General features: G+C 54.8%; 1 protein-coding gene across 8 annotated transcripts in view; it reads left to right on the top strand.

The window, feature by feature from the left end:
* ANKRD11 (ankyrin repeat domain 11) overlaps positions 1–21265 on the top strand; it is a 180257-nt gene that overhangs the window by 135706 nt on the left and 23286 nt on the right. For 6 of the 8 annotated variants that reach the window (XM_039226799.1, XM_039226759.1, XM_039226776.1 and 3 more), the window contains exons 3-4: positions 13685–13829; positions 19332–19470. In XM_039226799.1, the coding sequence (XP_039082730.1) occupies positions 13743–13829; positions 19332–19470 (226 nt within the window). In that variant the 5' untranslated portion in view covers positions 13685–13742. Of the gene's footprint in view, positions 1–13684; positions 13830–19331; positions 19471–21265 lie in introns of those variants that run through there. The other 2 variants (XM_039226792.1, XM_039226783.1) reach the window with 1 other exon arrangement.

Below are 21265 nucleotides of genomic sequence, written 5' to 3'. Positions count from 1 at the left end.
TATAGGCCTACAGCCAGGAGGCCAGCGACTGAGTGAGGTGCTGGGGGCGCCACACTCCGCACAGACTCCCAGGCAGAGCCCACCCCGGCCTCCCTGGCACCTTGTCTTCACACGGTCCCCTTTCCTAATCCCCTCTCCTTTCTCTTGTAGGGACTGGTTGTTGGGTTTAAGGTCCAACCACATAATACAGCGCGGTCTCATCTGGAGCCCTTACATGTGCAAGACCCCTCTCCCAAGTCAGGCCACGTTTATAGGTTCTGCATGGACATATTTTTGGGGTGGGCACTGCAGCTCAACACGCTGCTGGTGCTTTCCTGAGCTAAATGTACATTGTTTCTTTTTTCTCTTTTTTAAAGTTTATTTACTTATTTTAAGAGAAAGGGGGAGCATGCACCCTGTGGGGAGGGCATGGGCAGGGGGAGAGGCAGAGAGAATCCCAAGCAGGCTCCACGCTGTCAGCACAGAGCCCAGTGCGGACTTGAACTCACGAACCGTGAGATCATGAGCTGAGCCAAAACCAAGAGTTGGACACTTAACTGACTGAGCCAGCTAGGTGCCCCACTTTCTTCACCTTTTAAATGTAGGCGTGATGTCGACATGAGTGAGTACAGGTGTGAGTGTGCACACCTGCATGGCCCCCACCCTGTAAGGTGCGGACCAGCTCCCTTGCCCCTCGAGTACCACGTGTCCCTTTGCAGCCAGTGCCTTCTCCCTGGTGGGTTTCCATCCCCGTGGCCTGGGGTCACCTGTTCTGGGCCTCCATCTACACGGGATTCTGCTGTACGCGGCCGACGCGTGTCTCTCACCTCCAGCACATGTGCTCTGTGCCCCATCCCTGTTGGGGCGCGCGTCCATTCATCCTTCTTGTTGCTGCGCTATCTCCCATGGGTGACCCCCCAGGCCGCCCCCATCCATTTACCTCACTGAGGACGTTTGTGGTGTTTGCAGATGGGAACCTGCTCCCTTCTACAGAATGTAGGGCGCTTGGGTAAATGTATTTGAAACATACTGTCTGTGCTAATGCCCTCTACTTAGCAAGGGAAAAAACCACTTTATTTCTCTGGGCACTTCGCTATCTCACCCAGAACTGCCCCCCCCTCCCCCCCCCCCCCCCCCCAGTATTTTATTATTTTTTAAGTAGACTCTACACCTGACATGGGGATTGGACTCATGACCCTGAGATTAAGAGTCACGCATTCTATCGACTGAGCAAGCCTGGCGCCTCTCACCTGGAAGCCTTTTCTTTGGTTTCGTAAAGGGGGGGCGGGGGGTCTGTCCCGGAGGAGCCAGGCTTCCACTGTGTGTCCACCACGTCTGGGCCAAAGGCGCCAGAGCCCCAGGAAGGGCCGTGCACGGACTACGGTCCCCAAAGGAACGGATTGCAGTCCCCATGCTGGCTGCCCATGGGAGCAGGAGCGGTGGGGCTGGGTCTTCCCCCAGAAGCTGCTTCTGCAGCCGTGCAGCCTGCCGGCCACTACGCCCTGCCCTGCCGAGGGGGCCCGACACCTGCCAGCCTGCTGTGCCCTGTCCTGCCGAGGGGGGCCGGCTGCAGGGATGAGGAGCAGCTTGCTGTCCGTCGTCACAGACAGGTCTTCAAATGGAGTTGCCTCCGGGTCTGTGCTCCTGCTGAGCATCCTTCTGACCCAGGTCACCGGGGAGACCTCGGAACCCAGGGGACACTTCATGCCTTCCCGTTTTAGGTTCCTGAGTCTGAGGAGACTGGTTGACAGTGACTTTGAGGGGAAAGGCGGTGGCTTCGTTATGGGTTTATTTTAGGAAGATTCAGTTGTTACTAATTAGGCTTGTTTTGCTCCAAGCATCCACTTGGCAGTCCTTGCAGTTAAAGGAGGGAAATTATTGTTTAACCTGGCCAATTATCCAGTGTAGGAAAGCAGCAATAATAGGGGCTTTTTGTAGCCTTGTTTCCTGCTTTAGAAAACTAGAGTGCAGGGGCGCCTGGGTGGCCCAGTCGGTTAAGCGTCCGACTTCGGCTCAGGTCATGATCTCACGGTTCGTGGGTTCGAGCCCTGTGTCGGGCTCTGTGCTGACAGCTCAGAACCTGGAGCCTGTTTCAGATTCTGTGTCTCCTTCTCTCTCTCTGACTCTCCCCTGCTCATGCTGTCTCTCTCTCAGAAATAAATAAAACATTAAAAATTTTTTAATAAAAAGAAAACTAGAGTGCATCAGGAACACAGGACTTCTACTACAGGTGGATCCTTCTCAGACCGATGTTTTGGTGTGGCAGCAGGTCAGCACTGGTCAGCACCCTTTGGGTTTTGTCCTGGGGAGCATCACTGTGTGGCACTGAAGGAAGGTCACAGCACGTGGACAGGGTGAGTGGCTTCCCTGGTGCTCGGCATGGTCAGAGGGGCACGAAGGGCTCCAGTGGCCGTGTGTCCTGGCGGCCAGACAGGCCCTGGCATCCTGTGGTGACACCTTTGTGCCATGAGGTCGTTCTGATAGCCGCATACAGTGTGTGCTGTGCGATCTTGGGAAGGCAGGATGCCTGTGCTCAGCAGACGAGCCCTGCACGCCCTGTTTCCGGGCAGGCTCAAGCACGCGTCGACTCGCACTGCTGGGCTGAGGACACACGGACAAACGCAGGGCCGTTCCTTTGGCCCCAGTGATTCGTGTCCACCTATGTGTCCAGTGTTTTGTACCTTGTGTCCTGTGTCACCCTTGTCTGACCAACCCACCCTGCTGTTTTCCTGAGACACTGTAATGGAGAAGCACCTGGCAGTTGCAGTCCCCAGGCCTGGGCACAGTGCAGTGCGGTCGGCACGTACAGAGTAGATGATCGACTGGGGGCACGGCTGGTCAGATGGGAAGAGACGCTCATGGACAGCCAGCTGCCAGCGCCAGCAAGAGCCCAGTAGGCAGATGTTCACCACCTTTTTGTTTTTTAAAATAATGTTGGCAGGGTGGGGACTGGGCACCCGTGTGCTCCTGGTAAGGATGTGCTTGGGGCAGCCTTTCTGCAGACCACTTGGCAGCATCATGTGGATGAGTATCTTGACTTCCTGCCCACCTCTGCCACGGGTCTGGTGTAGGGATGTGGGCTTGAAAATGGGGGTGGTCTCACGCCAGTCAGAGTGGCTAAAATGAACAATCAGGAGACTGTGGATGCTGGCGAGGATGTGGAGAAACGGGCACCCTCCTACACGGTTGGTGAGAATGCAAACTGATGCAGCCCCTCCGGAAAACAGTGTGGAGGTTCCTCAAAACATTAACACTAGAACTCCCCTATGACCCAGCAATAGCACTGCTAGGAATTTACCCGAGGGACACAGGAGTGCTGATGCGCAGGGGCACATGGACCCCAATGTTCACAGCAGCACTCTCAACAAGAGCCAAAGCATGGAAAGAGCCTAAGTGTCCATCAACGGACGAGTGGATCAAGAAGATGTGGTTCATCTACACGATGGAATACTCCACGGCAATGAGAAAGAATGACATCTGGCCACGTGTAGCAACGTGGATGGACCTTGAGGGTGTTATGCTGAGCGTAATAAGTCAGACAGAGAAGGACAGATGCCATAGGTTTGCACTCATATGTGGAACAGGAGAAACTTAACAGAGGACCGTGGGGGAGGGGGAGGGGAATAAAATCGTTGGGGAGAGGGAGGGAGGCAAACCGTAAGAGACTCTTAAATACTGAGAACAAACTGAGGGCTGATGGGGGGGGAGGGGAAGGGGGGTGTTGGGCATGGAGGAGGGCACTTGTTGGGTTGAGCACTGGGGGTTAAATGGAAACCAACTTGACAATAAACTATAATTAAAAAAAAAATAAGAAAATGGGGGTGGTGGCGTGGACGGGGCAGCACAGCAGCAATGCCAGCAGGGCCATAGGCCGGGTGTGCGGCGTCCCGGGTCCCCAGGGTGCCCGTGTGCTGCCGCTGTGGGTGCTCACACGCCCTGAGGTTTGCCCAGAACGTGTGCTCTTGTGCAGCAGAATTAGAGGGTAATAGGGACACCTGGCTAGCTCAGTCAGTGGAGCGTGGGGCTCTTGATCTCGGGATTGTGGGTTCAAGCCCCCTGTTGCGTGTAGAGAAGACTTAAAAATAAAATGTTTAAAAAAAGAATTGGCAAGTGAACACTGTGGGTGAGTGTGTGGCCGCATGTCCTTCTGTTGACACCTGACATGAGTGGAGTGTGTCCTCGTCCCAGAAGCTGCTGTGTTTGCACTGACCTCCCGTGGGAAGAGTCCTTTTCTCTCTCTGGTGCTGCCCTTCTGTGAAGCTAGCTGGCCATGTCGGCAGACTCCTGGGGGCGGCGTGGACGTGCCCTCCTCGGAGTGGCCGGCTTCCCTCCCCCTTCTCTAAAGGCCCCCCTCGTCTTGAGAGTGTTCTGGGTCCCACCAGCGTTGCAGCGGCGGGGCCTCCGCGGATGTGTGTGTTGAATGCTGTCCTGTGTGTGTGTTTTTTAATGTTTTATTTATTTCTGAGAGTCAGAGACAGCGTGAGCAGGGGAGGGTCAGAGAGAGAAGGAGACACAGAATCTGAAACAGGCTACAGGCTCCGAGCTGTCAGCAGAGAGCCTGACGCGGGGCTCGAACCCACGAACCGTGAGATCATGACCTGAGCCGAAGTCGGATGCTTAACCGACTGAGCCACCCAGACGCCCCTGTTCTGTGTATTTATTGAGTTGAGTTTCCTGTGATGTCAGCTATCGCTTAACTTAGCAATTCTAATAAAAGATCTACCTGAGAGTGTCACCGGGCACGTGGGAGCCTGTCCCACGGCTGTATTCACAGCAGGACAAGAGCGCAGCGTCCCGCCTCCAGCTTCTGGAGCAGAGGCTGCGGGAGACGCGGGAGCGCCCTTCGGGAAAGTGAGACAGCAAACGTGGGAACAGGGGGCTTGGGCCTCCGCCTGGGTGGAGGGCCATCTTGCCCCTCCCCACCCCACTCGTGTGCAGGGGACTTCCAGGTGGGGCTGCGAGCCAGGGCAGCGTCACTGGGGGCACGGGGAGCCTGTGTTGTCTGAAGCTCAGGGGCGGACCGAGGCCTCTCATGCCAACAGCGATGCAGGAGATGGTGCCTGCCTTCTGTGTGTGCCTATGCAGACCCCCAGGTGAGGACGGTTGTCCCCTCCCCGTTTAATTGCCATGCTAACTTGCAGCCTCTGTGAACCTCATCCACAGTGTGCTGAGCGTCTTGGCACCACTGTGGTCCATCTGTTCTCTGTTGGGGGACATCTGGGCTGTTTGCAGGGTTTGTACAAGTTGATGTGCACGAGATGTGGCTTTGGTGGCCTCTACACACGTCACTTGGGGTGTGTGTCTAGATGGGTGCCTGAGTCACATCCACCTGCAGTGGGGTGCGGGCAGAGCCTCTGCCCACACCCCTCGTTCCCAGGCCAGGCCCCAGCCAGCCTGCCCAGCCACCTCTCGAGGACTCACTGCCTCCTTAGCACCTGGCCCTGCTGGGGTCTTGTCATTCTGCACTGGTTGTGGCTCTTCATCAGCCTGTGGTTGGAAGAGCCAGGCCCTTGCTGTTGGGGGCAGCGAGGCGGCGACAAGCGGGAGAGGGAGGCCTCGGAGAAGGACAGAGCCATGCACCATGTGACACGCTTCCTGTGTGTGTGTGTCTCTGCCCTCCACACACCTCCACATGTGTTTACAGAGTAACTTCCTTCATGAGATGGTATGTGTGTGTGACACCCCCTGATATAACAGTTCTGTGTTGTTTCATTTTCTTTTTTTTTTTTTAATGTTTTATTTATTTCTAGCAGAGAGAGACAGCGTGAGCAGGGGAGGGTCAGAGAGAGATGGAGTCACAGACTGAAACAGGCTCCAGGCTCTGAGCTGGCAGTCAGCACAGAGCCCGATTCGGGGCTTGAACCCACGAACCGTGAGATCATGACCTAAGCGAAAGTCGGACGCTTAACCGACTAAGCCACCCAGGCGCCCTGTTATTTCATTTTCTAAAGAGTGTTATGGAAACAACCTGGTAGGTGACCTCCATCTGCACACAGCTCCAAGGCCATCGTATAGTGCTCGAGTCTCTGGCAAAATGGATCTTCTGTCCTTCATCTGTTTTCTTTTTTCTTTAAATTTATTTTTGAGACAGAGACAGCATGAGCAGGGGAGGGTCAGAGACAGAAGGAGACACAGAACCTAAACAGGCTCCAGGCTCTGAACTGTCAGCACAGAGCCCGACGCGGGGCTCGAACCCATGAACCATGAGATCATGACCTGAGCCGAAGTCGGACGCTTAACCAACCGAGCCGCCCAGGTGCCCCCCTTTGTCCGTTTTCTGATTGGATTGTTTGTGGCTTCCTGGCCTTAAGTGACTCGCAGATTGGCAGCTTAACTGTCACCTGGGAATGGAGGCTTTAAATTTGCACACAGTTTATCATTTCCCTTCTGTGGCGGGTGCTTTGGGGTCCTGCCTAAAAACGTTTTGGCTCAGGGTGCCCGGCTGACCCCATTGGTGGAGCGTGTGATGCTTGATCTCGGGTTTGTAGGTTTGAGCTCCATGTTGGGTGTAGAGATTACGTAAAAATAAAAGCAAAAGCTTTTTGCCTAGCCCGAGGTCCCAGAGATTTTCTCCTGTTTTTATTTTCCCCTAAAAATTTCATAGGTTCTTACGGTTTTTCTTTTTTAGTCTTATACCTAAATATTTCATTTTTATTTAGGGCAGTTGTGGGTGGTGTTGTGTTTGTACACACTCATTGCTGCTTGTGAAGTACAGTGACTCTTGACCAGTGTGGGTGTGGTGGACACTGACATCCGTGTCCGACTTCGGCGTACAACTCCCAACTCCTTCAGACCTTGATGACTTAGCTGACTGTTGACCTGAAGCCTTACCAATGACACGGACAGTAGATGAGCACATATTTTGAATGTGACACATATTATCTATTCTTACAGTAAAGCAAGCTGGAAAAATGTTACTAAGAAAGTCATAATGAAGAAAATAACTTACAACAGAGTACTGTATTTATTGTGAAAGATGGTTCGCGACAGATGAGCAGTGTGTTGATCAGGTTCTGCAGCCTCGCCAAACTCATTCTTCCAGGGGTTTTTGGAGATTGCTTGCAGTTTCCAGAATGACGATTATGTCATTGTCAAACAGAACGTTTTATTTCTTCTTTTCCAATTTGTATGTTTTAAATTTCTTTTTCCTGCCTTACTGCACTGGCTCTTACTCCCAGGATGACGTGCACAAGCAGTGGTGGACTGCGGACATCCCTGCCTTGTTCCTGGTTTGGGCGAGAAAGCATTCCGCTGTCCTCAGGAATGACAGTAGCTGTGAGCTGTTGTGGATACTCGTTTTCACACGGAGGGCCTTCCCCTGTGTCTTCCTGTGCCTGGAGTTTTTCTCAGGAGCCCTGAATTGTGTTCAATACTTTTTCCGCAGGAGCGCCTGGAGGGCTCAGTCAGTTAAGCGTCCGACTCTTGATTTCAGCTCAGGTCATGATCTCATGGTTTATGAGTCTGAGCCCTGCGTCGAGCTCTGTGCTGACAGCATGGAGCCTGCTTGGGATTCTCTCTCTCTGCCCCTCCCCTGCACTCGCTCACTCTATTTTTCTCTCAATAATAACAATAATAATAAACTAAAAATAACGCCCACTTTTCCTTTATTAGTAGTGATCATCGTGTGATTTTCTTCTTCAGCCTGTTGATGTGGCGTTTTTCACAGTTTGAGGCAGCTCCGCATATCTTGGCATTTATTAACACAAACACAGCTGTTCCCACCTGGCAGTACTGTGGAGGTCACCTCAGAGTCCTGGATCTTCCCCTTCTGTCCCGCGCGTGGTGGTAGAGATTGGCTCCTGGTGGGTGGGCTCTGTGTCCCAGGACCTCCCTGCCTGGCGCGGTCATGAATCGCCCATGCCACCATTTCCTGACCTTGCCCATGGGGTGGCTGGCTTGCCAGGCGGTCCGTGCTTGATGCTGCAAGGCGAGTCCAGTCCCATCCTTGAGGGTCACCCTCGTGTGCGTCCCCAGCAGAAACATGCACGTGTGCCTGGTCCTCCTGACCTTTCTCTCCATGTGTGTCTCTCCTCCCCAGGTCACCTCTGCCAGTGTGTGTCCTTGGGGATCAGCCTAGGGCATGTCTCGGGTCCCCCTTCCCCCCTCTGCCCTTGTTACTTGTTCCATGGTTGTCGTGCCCACCTCAGTCTCTGTTTGGTCTGTGTCTTAGCTCCTTCTGTGGAAGACGGTGTTTTTCCTACTGTTTTCTCAGTCTCTCTCCTACTCCTGCCTTAGAGCTGTGTTTTCACCTTTAACATTTCATGGGTTCATTTTCCGTTCCGCTCTGTGATTACTGTCTTGTGCTGTGCTTTGTGCGTAAGTTAGGTTGCTCCACGAGCTGGGAAGCTTTGAGGTGCTGCGCCCACCCCCCCACGCCCCGTCTGTGGTACTCCTCTGTCCCTCCCTGGGGGCCAGGGCCACGGGAAGGAGGCAGATCTGCAGCACTGTCAGGCTACCAGCCTTCGGTTTCTAAACACCTGCCAGGGTGGCGCTCACACCGTGTCTTGAAGATAGCCAGCGTTTTAAATTTTTACTTATGTGAAATGTAGCATGCGACCCAGTGTCCAGGAAGTAAAAATATGCACTACACTCGCCACTGTGGCACCCTGTCTTAGCCCCTCAGCCCAGCCCCTGCTGCCCTCCAGACTCCAACTCCAGCAGCCGTGGCCTCGATGAGTAGTCTGCATACGCGGGCCTCATCCCCAAGCCTTGTGGGCTGCCTCCGCAAGAAATTGGGGTCAGCAACATCACGTGTGAGACTGATTCAGGTCACTGTATGCTGTCGCTGCTGTGTCGTGCTCCGCGCCAGTGTGTGCCTCTGGCGCGTGCGGCTCTGGCGCATGTCCTGGTGCGTCTGTGTTCACACGAGTCTCGGGTGTGCCCTGGGCTTGCTGCAGTCACATCGTTCACACAAGTTTCACACTCCCACCTGAAAGGGACCGTTTCCTTTGCTAGACGTCTTCACTGCCTCTTGATACCTGATACCTTATTTTGATTGTCATTTATATATACTTCGTGATTGCTAAAGCAGCTGATAAGTTTTTCATCTACTTACTGGCCTTTTAGATTTCCTCTTTTGTGAGTGTCTTAAGTCTCATGTACATTTTTTTAAAATTTATTTATTTTGAGAGAGAGCGTGCAGTGGTGGAGGGAGAGAGAGAAAATGAGAATCCCCAGTGGGCTCCACCCTGTCCGCACAGAGCCCAAGGTGGGGCTCGATCCCATGAACCTTGAGATCACAACCTGAGCCAAAATCAAGAATCAGATGCTTAATTGATTGAGCCTCCGAGGTGCCTCTCGTGTCCATTTTCGTACTGGATGGTTTGCCTTTTTCTTAGTGATTAGTAGGAGTTTTTAAAGTGTCAGAATTTTCAGATCTTCCGTTTATGCTTCTGGTTGAAAGGTCTTTCTTTACCTTGAAGTAGCAGTGACGGGGCTTCTGTACCACTGTCCAGTAGCTTCGTGCCTTTGCCTTTGACATTTGGATCTGTAATGTGTCTAGAGGTGATCTCTGCATGGTGTAAGTTGGGGATCGTCACATTTTTCCATACAGATGTCCAGCTGTCCCTGACCAGTGTTGGACAAAGCTGTCTTTCACTCCTGTCCTGCCGCCTGGTGCCTCCATGGTCCCAAGTCCACATCGGCTGCTGGCACAAGCCTGTTCCCGGCTCTGCCGTGGCGGCCAGCACTTTGTCTACACGGTGCTACTTTGACACTGTCTCTCCGCTTTTTGGCTTTGACTTTATTTAATTTTGTTTTTTCATATGTATTGATGTAATCTGAGGTTCTTTCCTTTTGATTTTAAGTTAGTTGCATGAGTTCTGTCTTTCTTTTGAGACCATCTCTACTTTTTTGTTTAGGACAGTTTGGGCTTCTGCTCAGTAGCGGTTCTGTGGCTACACGTAGCCTCTCCCTCCTGATTTGGGTTTGTCCCTTGGCGGCAGGTCTGTTCTCCAGGCGTCCCCGGCCTTGTGCTTCTTCAGAGCCGCTCAGCCTTATTGGGCTGATTCCCTTACAACAGTCAGTGAGGAACCCACACAACTTTGTGGGGTATAGCTCTCAAATTATTATATTAACATGTTGTCTTTAAAAGTATAACTGAAGGGAGCCTGGGTGGCTCAGTCGGTTAAGCGCCCGACTTCAGCTCGGGTCATGATCTCACGGTTCAAGGGTTCAAGCCCCGCGTCAGGCTCTGTGCTGACAGCTCAGAGGCTGGAGCTGCTTCAGATTCTGTGTCTCCCTCTCTCTCTGACCCTCCCCTGCTCAGGCTGTCTCTATCTCTCTCTCAAAAATAAATAAAACATTTAAAAATTTTTAAAAAGTAACCTTTTAAAGCCACCACCAATCTCATTAAAATGTCTTTGAGCACTAGGATGCCGTCGGGCTCATGGACGTGGGTACACGCTTTCCTGAGCTCCAGTTTCTCTTGGAAGCTGTTAGTTCTCCTTGAAGGGAAGCTCCAGGTGGTTGACTTTTGAGAAGGTGACTGCCCCGATACCAGTTCTTGATGATGATAAATATTTTTTGTCCGAGAGTATTTCTGGTGAAGTCTGTGTCCCATGAAATCACGGGTGAGCCCCCCGGCTCAGCCGGCTGCCCCCAGCGGCTCTGCCGGGGCCAGTGCTGTGCTGCAGGCCCCCCGGAGTCCTGTCCGAGTCTGCAGGGGGACTCAGGTTTGCCCCTCAGTAAGATTTTACGTTCCAGAGCCCGTGGTGTGGGCACAGTGCCTGCATTTCAGGGAACCGGCCAGGGTCTCTTCAGGGGAGTCACCCAGCTCCAGAAGCTCCCGAGTGCTTTCCTGAGTGGTCTCCGTGACGCCGCCCACCCCACCCCACCCCCACCCCCGCCCCCGCCTACAAAGCCAGAGCAGCTGCCTTTCAGTTTGGGGGTGCGGGAAACGCCTGCGTCCAGCAGCCTGTGCAGTCTGCGTGGGTCTCCGAGTGCTGTGGGATGCTGGTTCTCGGGTGGACAGAGCACCCCTGTGTTCAGACAGGCATCTCCTGACACTGGCAGTTGTGGTGTGTCTGGATGAGGGCAGCCAGGTTGCCTCCGGGTCTGAGATTTGATGGCCACCCATTCATTGATTGATTGGTTAGAAAGCCCCAGAGCCCAGGTTGAGGTAGCCTTGTAACTTGTTAGAAGGGAGGACACTCACCCCCCCCAACCCCCGTCACAAAGATTGTTACCACCATGACAGCCTCTTCTTGGGTTGAGTAGTGAATGCCCAGCGGTGAACAGGGAAGCCTGTGGCATCATGGCGGCCTCTACCCTCAGAGAGGATCCACAGAAGAAGAGGCGAACTGAGCAGGCGTGAGGCTCTGCCTGGCTTAGGAGAAGTTGTCAATGGTGACAAGAGTCACTGTGGTCTCACAGTGACCATTTCCCGAGGTCGAGGGAGAGGCTGACTGGACGCAGGACCGTGGGACGGTGCAGAGACCAGACAGCCCAGGGGAGGATTGGGATGACCAGGTAGATGGAAGAAGACAAAAGGTGTGTTTGAGATGATTAGCTACCTTGTCATCGAAATAATAGGGAGGACTTGGGTCCCCTTGGCTCACCAGGTTCCACGTGGCTCCAGCTGTCCCAGAAAATGAGCCGGAATGCATTGGTGGCAAATCTGAGCCCTGGAGCTGACAGCCCTTGTGAACCCATGAGAGCCCCTAAAGAAATGAATCTAGTTTGCTGGGCTCCCAGGCCGAGGAAACTGCCCATCATGCCGGTCCGCATGCTCCTGACAAACTTGGAATATTGAGGTGGTTGTAACCATGGCAGTGAGGTGGCCAAGGTGGTCTTGGCTGTCACCGTGCACAGCATCTTATGGAGGAGAAACACAGTATTGGGGATGACACTCCTAACCTGCCAGCTAGGGGTGGTGTTCCCAGCCCTTGGGGGAGAGGTAGGGTGGTGCCCCGAGGACAGCGGCCTTCAGGAGAAAGTGAGGCCCACTGCTGGGCACAGGACACTGCGTGCTTGGCAAGCGGCTGTCATGAAATGTCCCTTGGGCCATCCTGCTGAGGTTTGGGCCTGCAATCACTCTGCGACAGATTGCATGGAATTAGCTGAATGCTTAAAAATGAAATGTGAAATTAATAAAGAGAAATCTCATTTACAATGGAGTTGGGAGGCGAGCGGGCGGAGCTCCCCCGCCCAGCACTGCTTGTCCCAGACCCAACAGGCAGGTTAGCTTTCAGCACACGGGGAGCCGGACAAACCAGGGAGGGGAGCTGTCACTCACCGACTGCATTTCAGAAGCCACACTTCATACATAGTCAAGGCCATTAATTCCAGGTGAGTTAGTTACACAAAATACTAATCCAAAATGGCAAAGCACAGGGGTGTGTCACTGAGGAAAGAGGAGATAAAACAATGCACACAGTTTGTTTAAAATGTTTTCCAGGGGCGCCTGGGTAGCTCAGGCAGTTGAGCATCTGAGTCGGTTTTGGCTCAGGTCATGATCTCACAGTTTCCAGGGTTCAGGCTCCCCGTCGGGCTCTGCGCTGGCAGTGTGCAGTCTCTTTGGGACTCTCTCTCTACCCCTCCCCCGCTCGTGCTGTCTCTCTCTCTCTCAAAATAAATACATAAACTTAAGAAAATAATAAAATGTTTTCTAACTCTGATGATGAAAATGTGAAAAGTATAAAAAGAAAGGCATTGGCTTTTGGGAAGATGGAGTTGGTGCCGGGAACAAACAGAAAGCCCAGAAGGGATGGAAGAGGCCGTGGTCTGGTCAGGGCGTACTGACATGGGCAGACACTGAAAGGAAGTTGACTGTACTCTCAGGCCCCACAGGGAGTCCTCACCACCGGGGCCCTGGGGAAGGGACCAGGACGGCCAGGAGGCAGAAGACCGGAGCAAGGAGGTCTTTGCCAGAGCCTCGGCTGGAGGTTCTGACACGGTGGACGGCAGACGGCTCAAGACCGGCTGGTTTGAATAACGCTGTGGGCTGGCCTCTCGCTGCCTGGCGGCGCGTGCTTGATAAGGGGTGGCTGGTTGGCCTGTGTGGGAGAGGCTTGCTGCCTCTAAGAAAAGGCCAGCTCAGGGAGGGACAGCCTCCACCCGCGTAGCAAGGCGGGGTGGTGGGGGCTTTTTTCTTTTAACAGGTCAAAACATCAAAATACAGAAAATAAAAAGCCATGATTAACATAGTGTGTGTCCTGGGACGTCTTGCGAAATGCAAGGGCTGGCACAGTGGGCACAGATCTGGGCACCAAAACCTTCTGGACATCCGGGGAACCATGAGGACTCCCTCAGAGGCCTCACATGACTGCCTTCTGCTCATTTTACTTGGGAGAAGTTGGAGAATTGGGTCTGTGTGGTGCTTTCTGAAAAGTGAAAAGATTCTTGTCCTGACCTTCTGTCTGGGGCTGTGTAAGAAGGGGGCCGCTTTCCCCAAGGGTGAGTGGGGTCGAGACCATGACTTAGAGGGTGGTGGATGTGACGTACTGCACTTGGGACACGACCTTGCCCGTGGGGCAGGTGAAGGGCCCCCAGAAGAACAGGGTCAAGCTCTACATCGTGGAGTACCCCACTGCTCCCTGGGCGGTGAGTCCCGAGGTCCCCTCCCAGCCACCTGTCCCAGCATGGAGCACAGCTGCATCGGAGCAGCGGGTGACATTCAGTCCCTTCTGGGGCACAAATCTGAGATTGCCTGGGCCTTGTCTGCACTAATCCTGATTGACCCTCTGCGTTCTCTCTTTTGAAACAGACGGTTGATGACGAAGCGATGGCAGTATAAATGAAGATCAGGTGAGGGGAGAAGAACGATGCCCAAGGGTGGGTGTTCTAGAACACCACAGCACGAAGACTTTTCCCTCAGCAACGACATGGTGGAGAAACAAACAGGGAAAAAGGTAACACATGCCCTCCTCCTCGCTGGCCCCCAGCATTGGACCCTCGCCCGCTCTGGCCGGCTGGCTGTCCGTCCCTTTTCCTTCTGCAGCCGTGGTGAGACAGGGACGGTCTGCTCTTTCCAAAGAGGACCTTTATCTTAAGGATGTGCTCATTAATCGGGGACCGCAGTTAAGCTTTAAATTTTATGTTTATGTACACATTGCTGAGATAATGTCGTTTGGCCTCATTTTATGGGCTCTCGGAGCCACAGATGTCTGTCGTGGCTTCGTTGAGACCAAACCTGTCATTTAGCCACATTTGCCTTGTCCCAAGCAGAAACGCTGTGGGGTATGTACTTTTACTTGGGCTTGTTCTCCGTGTGAATAGGGAAAGGCAGGGTAACCCTAAATCCCCGTCTTCGAAGACTGCTGTCAACTCTGGGCTCCAGGTGCCCCTGTCCCACAGCCTGGGGTGCCACTTGTGAGTGTGGACTTGGAGTCAGACGGAAGCAGGTGCAGGCCCTGCCGTGTGCTCTGTTTGTGACTGTGAGCACGCCTGCAGTCAGAGCAGCTTATACTATTGCAGGGGAGGGGAGGGCCGTGCGGACTTGCCCGTGGGTTGGCACTGCCCTCTTCACCACCTTTGATTTCGATGTGTTCGTGTCTCCCTTGATGCCCACATGGCAGGCCAGCTACGCTGTGGCCTGTGTGACTCTCGTCCCCACTGCTGGTCTTCCAAGCTGCCTCCTTGTCCCTTCTGTCCCAGCACTTGGGTCTGAGTGGGAATTCTCTGCAGGGCACCTGCTGTGTCCGGCGGCACCTGAGTGGGCGGGGTGTGAGGTTAGCACGTTTTCCACATGAGGAAGTGAGTGAGCAGAGCCGTGCGCTTCATTTGGCTTAGGTGAAGCGGGGATCAGGTTGTGAACGTAAGCGTGCTCAGGTGCTCATCAGAATGGCTAGGACTCTGAGGCTCTGGTGTCTGGGCATTCGTGGCTGCACGTTGTCCCACTTGCCCTGTCTCCCAGCACCCAGTGCAGTAATGGGCAGGAGCCAGCACGTGGAGCTGCAGGCAGGCTGAGGCGTGAGCTCGGCCTGAGCTTGCACTGGGGAGGAGGCGTGCCTGGGAGGCCTGTGGAGGGCCTGGGAGCAGCTCGTGATGGGCGTTTGGTGATGGGCATGTGCTGGTGTGCGGAGCTGGGGCCACTGGGGACAGATGTGCCCCGGGGGAGCTTACTAGCTCCCACTCTGGGACACTTTCACCCTGAATGGCCAGACCATCCTTGGTCCTCGTGGTTCCCAGGTCCGTGTGTGGACCGCGTGGTCACAGGACAAAAGGCCCCACGCAGCCCTACCCGGGCTGGTTCCCCCAAGCAGGTTGCAACAGGAGCTTCCGACTGTGTGTGCGCCGGCCCAGTTCTCTGTGCGCATGGCCTGCCCAGGACCTGTCCACCAAGTGGACCTCCACCTGGTGTCCACCAAGGAGGCACCAGGAAAGGCATCCAGGGCTCAGCACCTGCCTTGGAGGGGTGGCTGTGTGAGCCCTGTGCGCTCCGGGCTGCTGCTAACGCAGGCCTTGCTCTAGGCTGCCCGTGACTTGCTCTCTCACTCGAGAACGCTCGCTGTGGTGCAGGAGCGGTGCCTGCACGGGACACGTGTGAGTTTGGCTTTGTGGACACGTGTGAGTTTGGCTTTTGTTGTTGTTGTTGTTGTTGTATTGTTTTGTTTTTACCCCATACCAGCCAAGATCAATTCTTTCTTGGCCCCTGTGCTGATCCCTGGTTTGCTAGCGAGGGAAGCCGGCAAAGGCAAGTGAGCGCCCTGCTGCAGCCCAGCTGCCCGGCAAGCTCCTGGAGCCACATCTGCCCTGAGAGCCTCTCTGTGTCGCTCGGGGTGAGCCCCGACCCACTCTGGTCACACGACATTTGTTTTCCCTGCACAGCTAGTGAGGTGAGAAGCTGGGATTCAAAGACTGTCGACCTCTCTAGTGAAATATGTCATGTCTTACAGTCTTTAAGACTGTAAAACCTGGGCTGAATCCCCACCCAGAGGAGAATATGCAGTACTGCCCCGGTCCTGGGAGGCCCCCGACATCCGTCTGTCACCGTGGAGGGGTCTCCCCCGCTGGGGTTCGGAAGAGGGACGGGCCCTTCACCAGTACGTCCGATGCAGAGGCCCTTCCCCGTAGCAACGCCTCCCTGGCCTGCCGCACGGCCGCTCCCGCCGGGCCACCGCGGGTGAGGACATGAGCGCGCACGCTGGTAGCCATGGGTTAGTCGTTGGTCAAGGTGATGGCCCCAGTCCTCGCCGCAGACACTGGGTAAGTTGAGGCGGCCCCTGTCCCTGTCACACGGCTGGTAGGGCTCACCTGCAGTCACCCGGGGGCGGGTGGCACCCTGCCGTCTCGTCTGTGCTCCTGTGAGGGTGCTCTCCTGTGTCCTCAGGCTGCGGTTCACGTGGGATCAGGGTTTGCCGCTCAAGGTGAGGGCGGCGTTCATTTTCTTCCCTGTGGGTGTTCACGGGGTCACCATCACTTACTGAAAAGGGTCCCTCCCTTGCTGCTGTCCCTGGCACGTGGGCTCCAGCCTCTGCCCTGCCTTCTGAACCCCTGGCCCTTGGCCCACGACCCCGTCCAGTGACTCCTGGTGGTTTACAGTCTGCTTGTCTGCGGTTCAGTTGACTGTGTTGTTGTCCAGAATTGTCTTTGCTAATTTTGACCCTTTGCATTTCCGTATACATTTTGAAATAAGCCGGTTGATTTCCAAAGAAAGCCTGCTGATATTTTGACTGGAATCTGCACTTGGAACCTAAAGACGAGTTTGCAGAGAGTTGCCATACAAAGTTTTTGAGTCTCCTAACCCACAAACATGGGGATTCCTCCATTTTGGAAGTCTGTTTCCACTCGTTGACGTGTTAGAGTTGTGTGGAGGGCTTAAACATCTTTTGTCCGATTTATTCCTGTGTATTTGATGTCCCTTGATAGTAACCTAAGCGATATTTTAACATCATCTTCCAATTGTTGATTGTCTATAAATATCAGCTACTTTTCTGTATCCAGCAGCTCCTAATTCACTTATTAATTTGAATGGTTTGATTTTCATGCCTGTACTCCTCATATCGTAAGACTAATACGTTAATACTATTGCTGATGGGAAGTGGGGGGAAGGGATTGAGCCAAATCTGATTCCAGAGGAGACTGTGTCTGGATTTGGCGACTGAGCACAGGGCTGTCCTGTCTGCTCCTGGGCGCCACTCGATGAGGCTGTGTGTGCCTTTCTGATGCCGAAACTTTGCATCTGTGACTGGGCTGGACTTGATGTATCTGTTTGCCTTTTTGAAGGGCATTTGTGAGGGTTTGTTTCTGTTGTCAGGAGCAGAAGTGCTGTTCTGAGCACAGGGCCTCTGTGCGCAGACACTGTGAGGTTCCCACCAGCACCAGCTCTGCTACGTTCTTGTCAACATTTGATATTGTCAGCCTCTCATTCCATTGTTTTAAGGTATTTATTTTGAAAATTAGCGCAAGCGGGGGAGGGTCAGAGGGAGAGGGAAAGAGAGGACCTCAAGCAGGCTCCGCGCTGTCAGCACAGAGCCTGATGTGTGGCTTGAACCCGTGAACCGTGAGATCATGACCTGAGCTGAGACCCAAGAGCTGGACTCAGCCTGTGGTTTTAGCTGCTCTGGTGGGGGTGCTCCCTGGTTTTAATCTGCATTATCCTAGTTCCTCACATGGATATTTTCCTTTGCAAAGTGCACATTCAGATCTTTTGCTCATTTAAAAACAGTTGTTTTGTTCTGTTCTTCAATAGCTGATCATATGGTTTTCTTAACTTTATGTTGATTTTAAGTTTTTTTATTTTGAGAGAAGTGAGTATGCACGTGTGGCGAGTGGGGCAAGGGCAGAGGGAAAGAGAGGGAGACGGAGAATAATCCCCTACATTCCCCTCACTGTCAGCGTGGAGCCCGACATGGGCTCAACCCCACAACCCTGGGATTGTGACCTGAGCTGAAACCAAGAGTCCGATGCTCATCTGATGGAGCCCCCCATGCGCCCTAAGTTAACACTGATTTTCAAAATTTCTTGCATTCCTGAATGCTCTGTGACGGCTGTTATTTGTATTACCTCTTTCATGTGCCAGCTCACCTGTAAGTCACTCTCACCAGGAGTGTTCCTGGTTGGAAAGTGTTTACCCAGTTTGGGGGTTTTGTTGGTGGGTGTTCTGTCAGTGCTGGGGGCCGCAGGGTGCAGGTCATGGGGACCGTGTCTGTGCAGCCCCGTCTCCCAGGAGCCCTTCCTCACCCCTGCCCCAGCCCTGCTCTGCACTGCACATACCCTCACAGCTGGCAGTGCGTTCTGGCAGAGGTCTCCCTGGTCACGGGAGGGTCTCCCGTTAAGTGCTGTGGTTGGTAGAGGCCACGGCCGGGAGTGCGGGCCGTAGGGACTGTGGCAGGGGGCCCCTCCCGCAAGCAGCCCCCAGGACCCCTGCTGTTGTGGGGTTGGCGTGGGCATGTGGCCAGGGCTGGGCCATGTTTGCTAACACCCTCCCGGCGGGCAAGGGAGCTGGGTGCAGCCCCCGCGGGCCCCTCGGAGCCTCTTGCTCTACTGTGGACAGGGCAGGGGGCGGGCAGGGGTGCTGCAAGCAAACGGGGCCAGGCTGTTGGTTAGAATGTGGAGGACTCCACCGAGCCACCCCCACCTGGGACCATGTTGTCACCAGGGCTCCAGGGTGGCCAGTTACTGCAGTCAGCCAGGGGGCTCCTGCCTCCACTCAGTGCCGGGGCCATCGTCACCTACCCCCCCACCACCTGCACTTTGGGATTGGGCCGCCCCACCCCTGCTACCAAGGTCCTGGCCACCTTCCACTTGCACACGGGAGCTCCTCACCTGGCGAGGACACTCTACGCGGCGTGTGGCCGCGTTGTTTGTCCCACGTGGGTGCCGCCTGCCATTCTGAGGATGGCAGCTCCGGGGCAGGCACCCTGACCAGGGTGGCCCTGGGATGTGGGCTTTGCGATCCTCATTCTGCAGGAAAACCACCCCGAGACTGCAGTAGGAAGGAGGTGGTGGTGGTATGCCGCCCACCACAGGGGTGTGGCCTGCAGGGTCTGTCCCAGAGAACCACCGGTGGTATCAGGCAGGCCCCTTCCAGAAAAGGGGGAGCACAGCATCTCGGGAGGCCCCGCAGGCGGAGGAGTTCAGAGCGGAAGACAGGACTCCGCTGCCAACATTCCCTTTTCAAGGCCGGCTCTTATTTTCCTCGCTGAGTCCCTCCCTGCGAAAGCCGCGTCGGAGACAGCTTGTGTCTCTCTGCTCCCCTGTCAGCAGGGGAAGGGGGCCTGTCTGGGGCCAGAGGAAGGTGGAGGAGGCCGGGTGCGCCCATGCGAGCCTGGCTGGCGGGAGAGGCTGCTAATTGTCCAAATATGAGATTTGCTTTACTGGGGATGTGAATAGAAATTGTAGTAGACGTGAGGACTCTGAAAACTTAATTTGGGAATGAAGCCTTCTGAAAGCGTCACTTTCTTTTCTAGGATAAAGATAAAGTTTCTCTGACCAAGACCCCAAAGCTGGACCGCAGTGATGGAGGGAAGGAGGTGAGGGAGCGAGCAAGCAAACGGAGGCTGCCCTTCACTGTGGGGGCCAATGGAGAGCAGAAGGACTCGGACACAGGTACAGGCGCCGCCCTCCCTCCCTGCTGACCACCCCGCCTGACTCTTCTCTTCCACAGAAAGTGTCTGTGACATCCCTCCCTCAGGCGTCTCCTGACACTGGTCCCTGTCTGGGATGGGCCCCCAAGACGGGTGCCCCCCAGCTTCTCTGCACCTCTCGGCTTTGCACCAGGACTCTCCGAGGAGTTGTGCTGGGGCTGGGGTGAGGTCCAGAGCGAGCTGTAAGGACATGTTCCCTGTTCTTGATGTCCGGGGTGACTCAGTGCTGATAGCAAAGGTTCACACTCGGGGATCCCCCGCCCAGGAGTGCCAGGCCGGACCGCTCCCCCCAGTGAGGCTCCCGGCATGTGCCCAGCTGTGGCCATGAGCGTGGCCTCTCTCCCCCGAGGTTCCTGGGTCCCCTTGCTCTATCCAGTCCCCTGAAAGTCCTGTGTTGGAGGATAAGTGTGTTTTCCCTTAGGGCTCCAGAAGCACACAAATCAAACCCAGTTGTTGGAAATAGAAGCCAGAGGGAGCACTAAGGGGGAGCCAGAGCCAGTGCAGTGTTCTGCGGGTGTGGCGGGTCCTGGGGCACAGGGCGGGGCTGCGTGCGTGCGTGTGCGTGTGTGTGCATGCATGAACACGAGCCTGCATGTGTATGCATGTGTCTGCACATGGGCATGCATGCGTGTCTCTGTATGTGTGCGTGGGAGGCTAATGACACTGGGCACATGCACTCTAAAGTTGACGCCATCTTGAGCTGCTCATGGGCCCACACCTTCTCCTGCCAGCCCGAGCTCCCTCTGCCTCTTGACCTTCGTGCTCGGGCCTGCCCTGCCTGCTAGCTATCTGACTGCCCTGTACACATGTGAACCAGTCACAGGCAGGGGTGAGAGAGGCACACAACATCCAGAGGGCCATGGAACCTGGGTGAATCCAGCCACAGGACGCAGAGAGGGGCCCTGGCCGGAAGGGGCGCGGATGGGGCTTCCTGTGTGTGATGGTCTGTGTCAGGCCCTGAGACAAGATGAACAGGCTAGAGAGTGGGGAGAAATGGCAGAGGGAACAGCCTGGAAATGTGCATCTGTGCCATGGCTTTTATTCATGGGGTCACAGGTCTCTCCCCCACGTCCTCCTTTGTAAGTGCTCCCCGAGCACATGTCCAGTCATTTAAAAGCCAGAGAAGTGGGCTTGGTTTTGCCGACTAGGATACTGAGGAGGGTTCCGAGCCCCCAGGGATCCTTCAGGAGGGTTCAACATTGCCCCCAGCCCCTGTAGCTGAGCCGCACAGCAGGGACAGGGCAGGGCCCATGGATTCACACGGATGCCCTGGGCTCCGGCCAGAACAGAGGGGTGCACGGACATGGCTGCGGCTCAGGCTTTCGGTCCAGAGGAAATCAGGCCATCAGAGCAGTGCGGGGGTTGTCCCTCTCGTTTTCAGTGCCAATACCAGTCTCGGTTGTGGGGTCTTGGTTCTGTTTGGTCATTAGCTGTCTGGATGGTGAGGGGGTGAGAGTGGTGTCCGGCCTCTGGGTTGTTCTGTAAGTGCCCAGCAGCCTTGCGGGGAGCCGGGGAGACAGTGTGAGGGCTGCTTGCTAGGGGAGTACGCTGGGTAGGCACGTGCCCTGGCACTGCCCACTCTGCTCTGCTCGGTAGGATTTCTTCGCACTTCCCACTTGATCGTGACGTTGGCTTTTCGGCTTCGTGCGCTGCCAGCAGGCCTTCTGGATACATCTGTTGCTGGCTAGCATTTCAGCAAGAGGCTGCCAGGCAGGTTCATTGAACCCACCTGGGATCTCTGGGGTGTCTACGAGATT

This window comes from Hyaena hyaena, unplaced genomic scaffold (assembly GCF_003009895.1).
Source record: "Hyaena hyaena isolate Hyena2069 unplaced genomic scaffold, ASM300989v1 scaffold_1, whole genome shotgun sequence".
NCBI lineage: Eukaryota > Metazoa > Chordata > Mammalia > Carnivora > Hyaenidae > Hyaena > Hyaena hyaena.
This window is presented reverse-complemented; position numbering and strand designations above follow the sequence as displayed.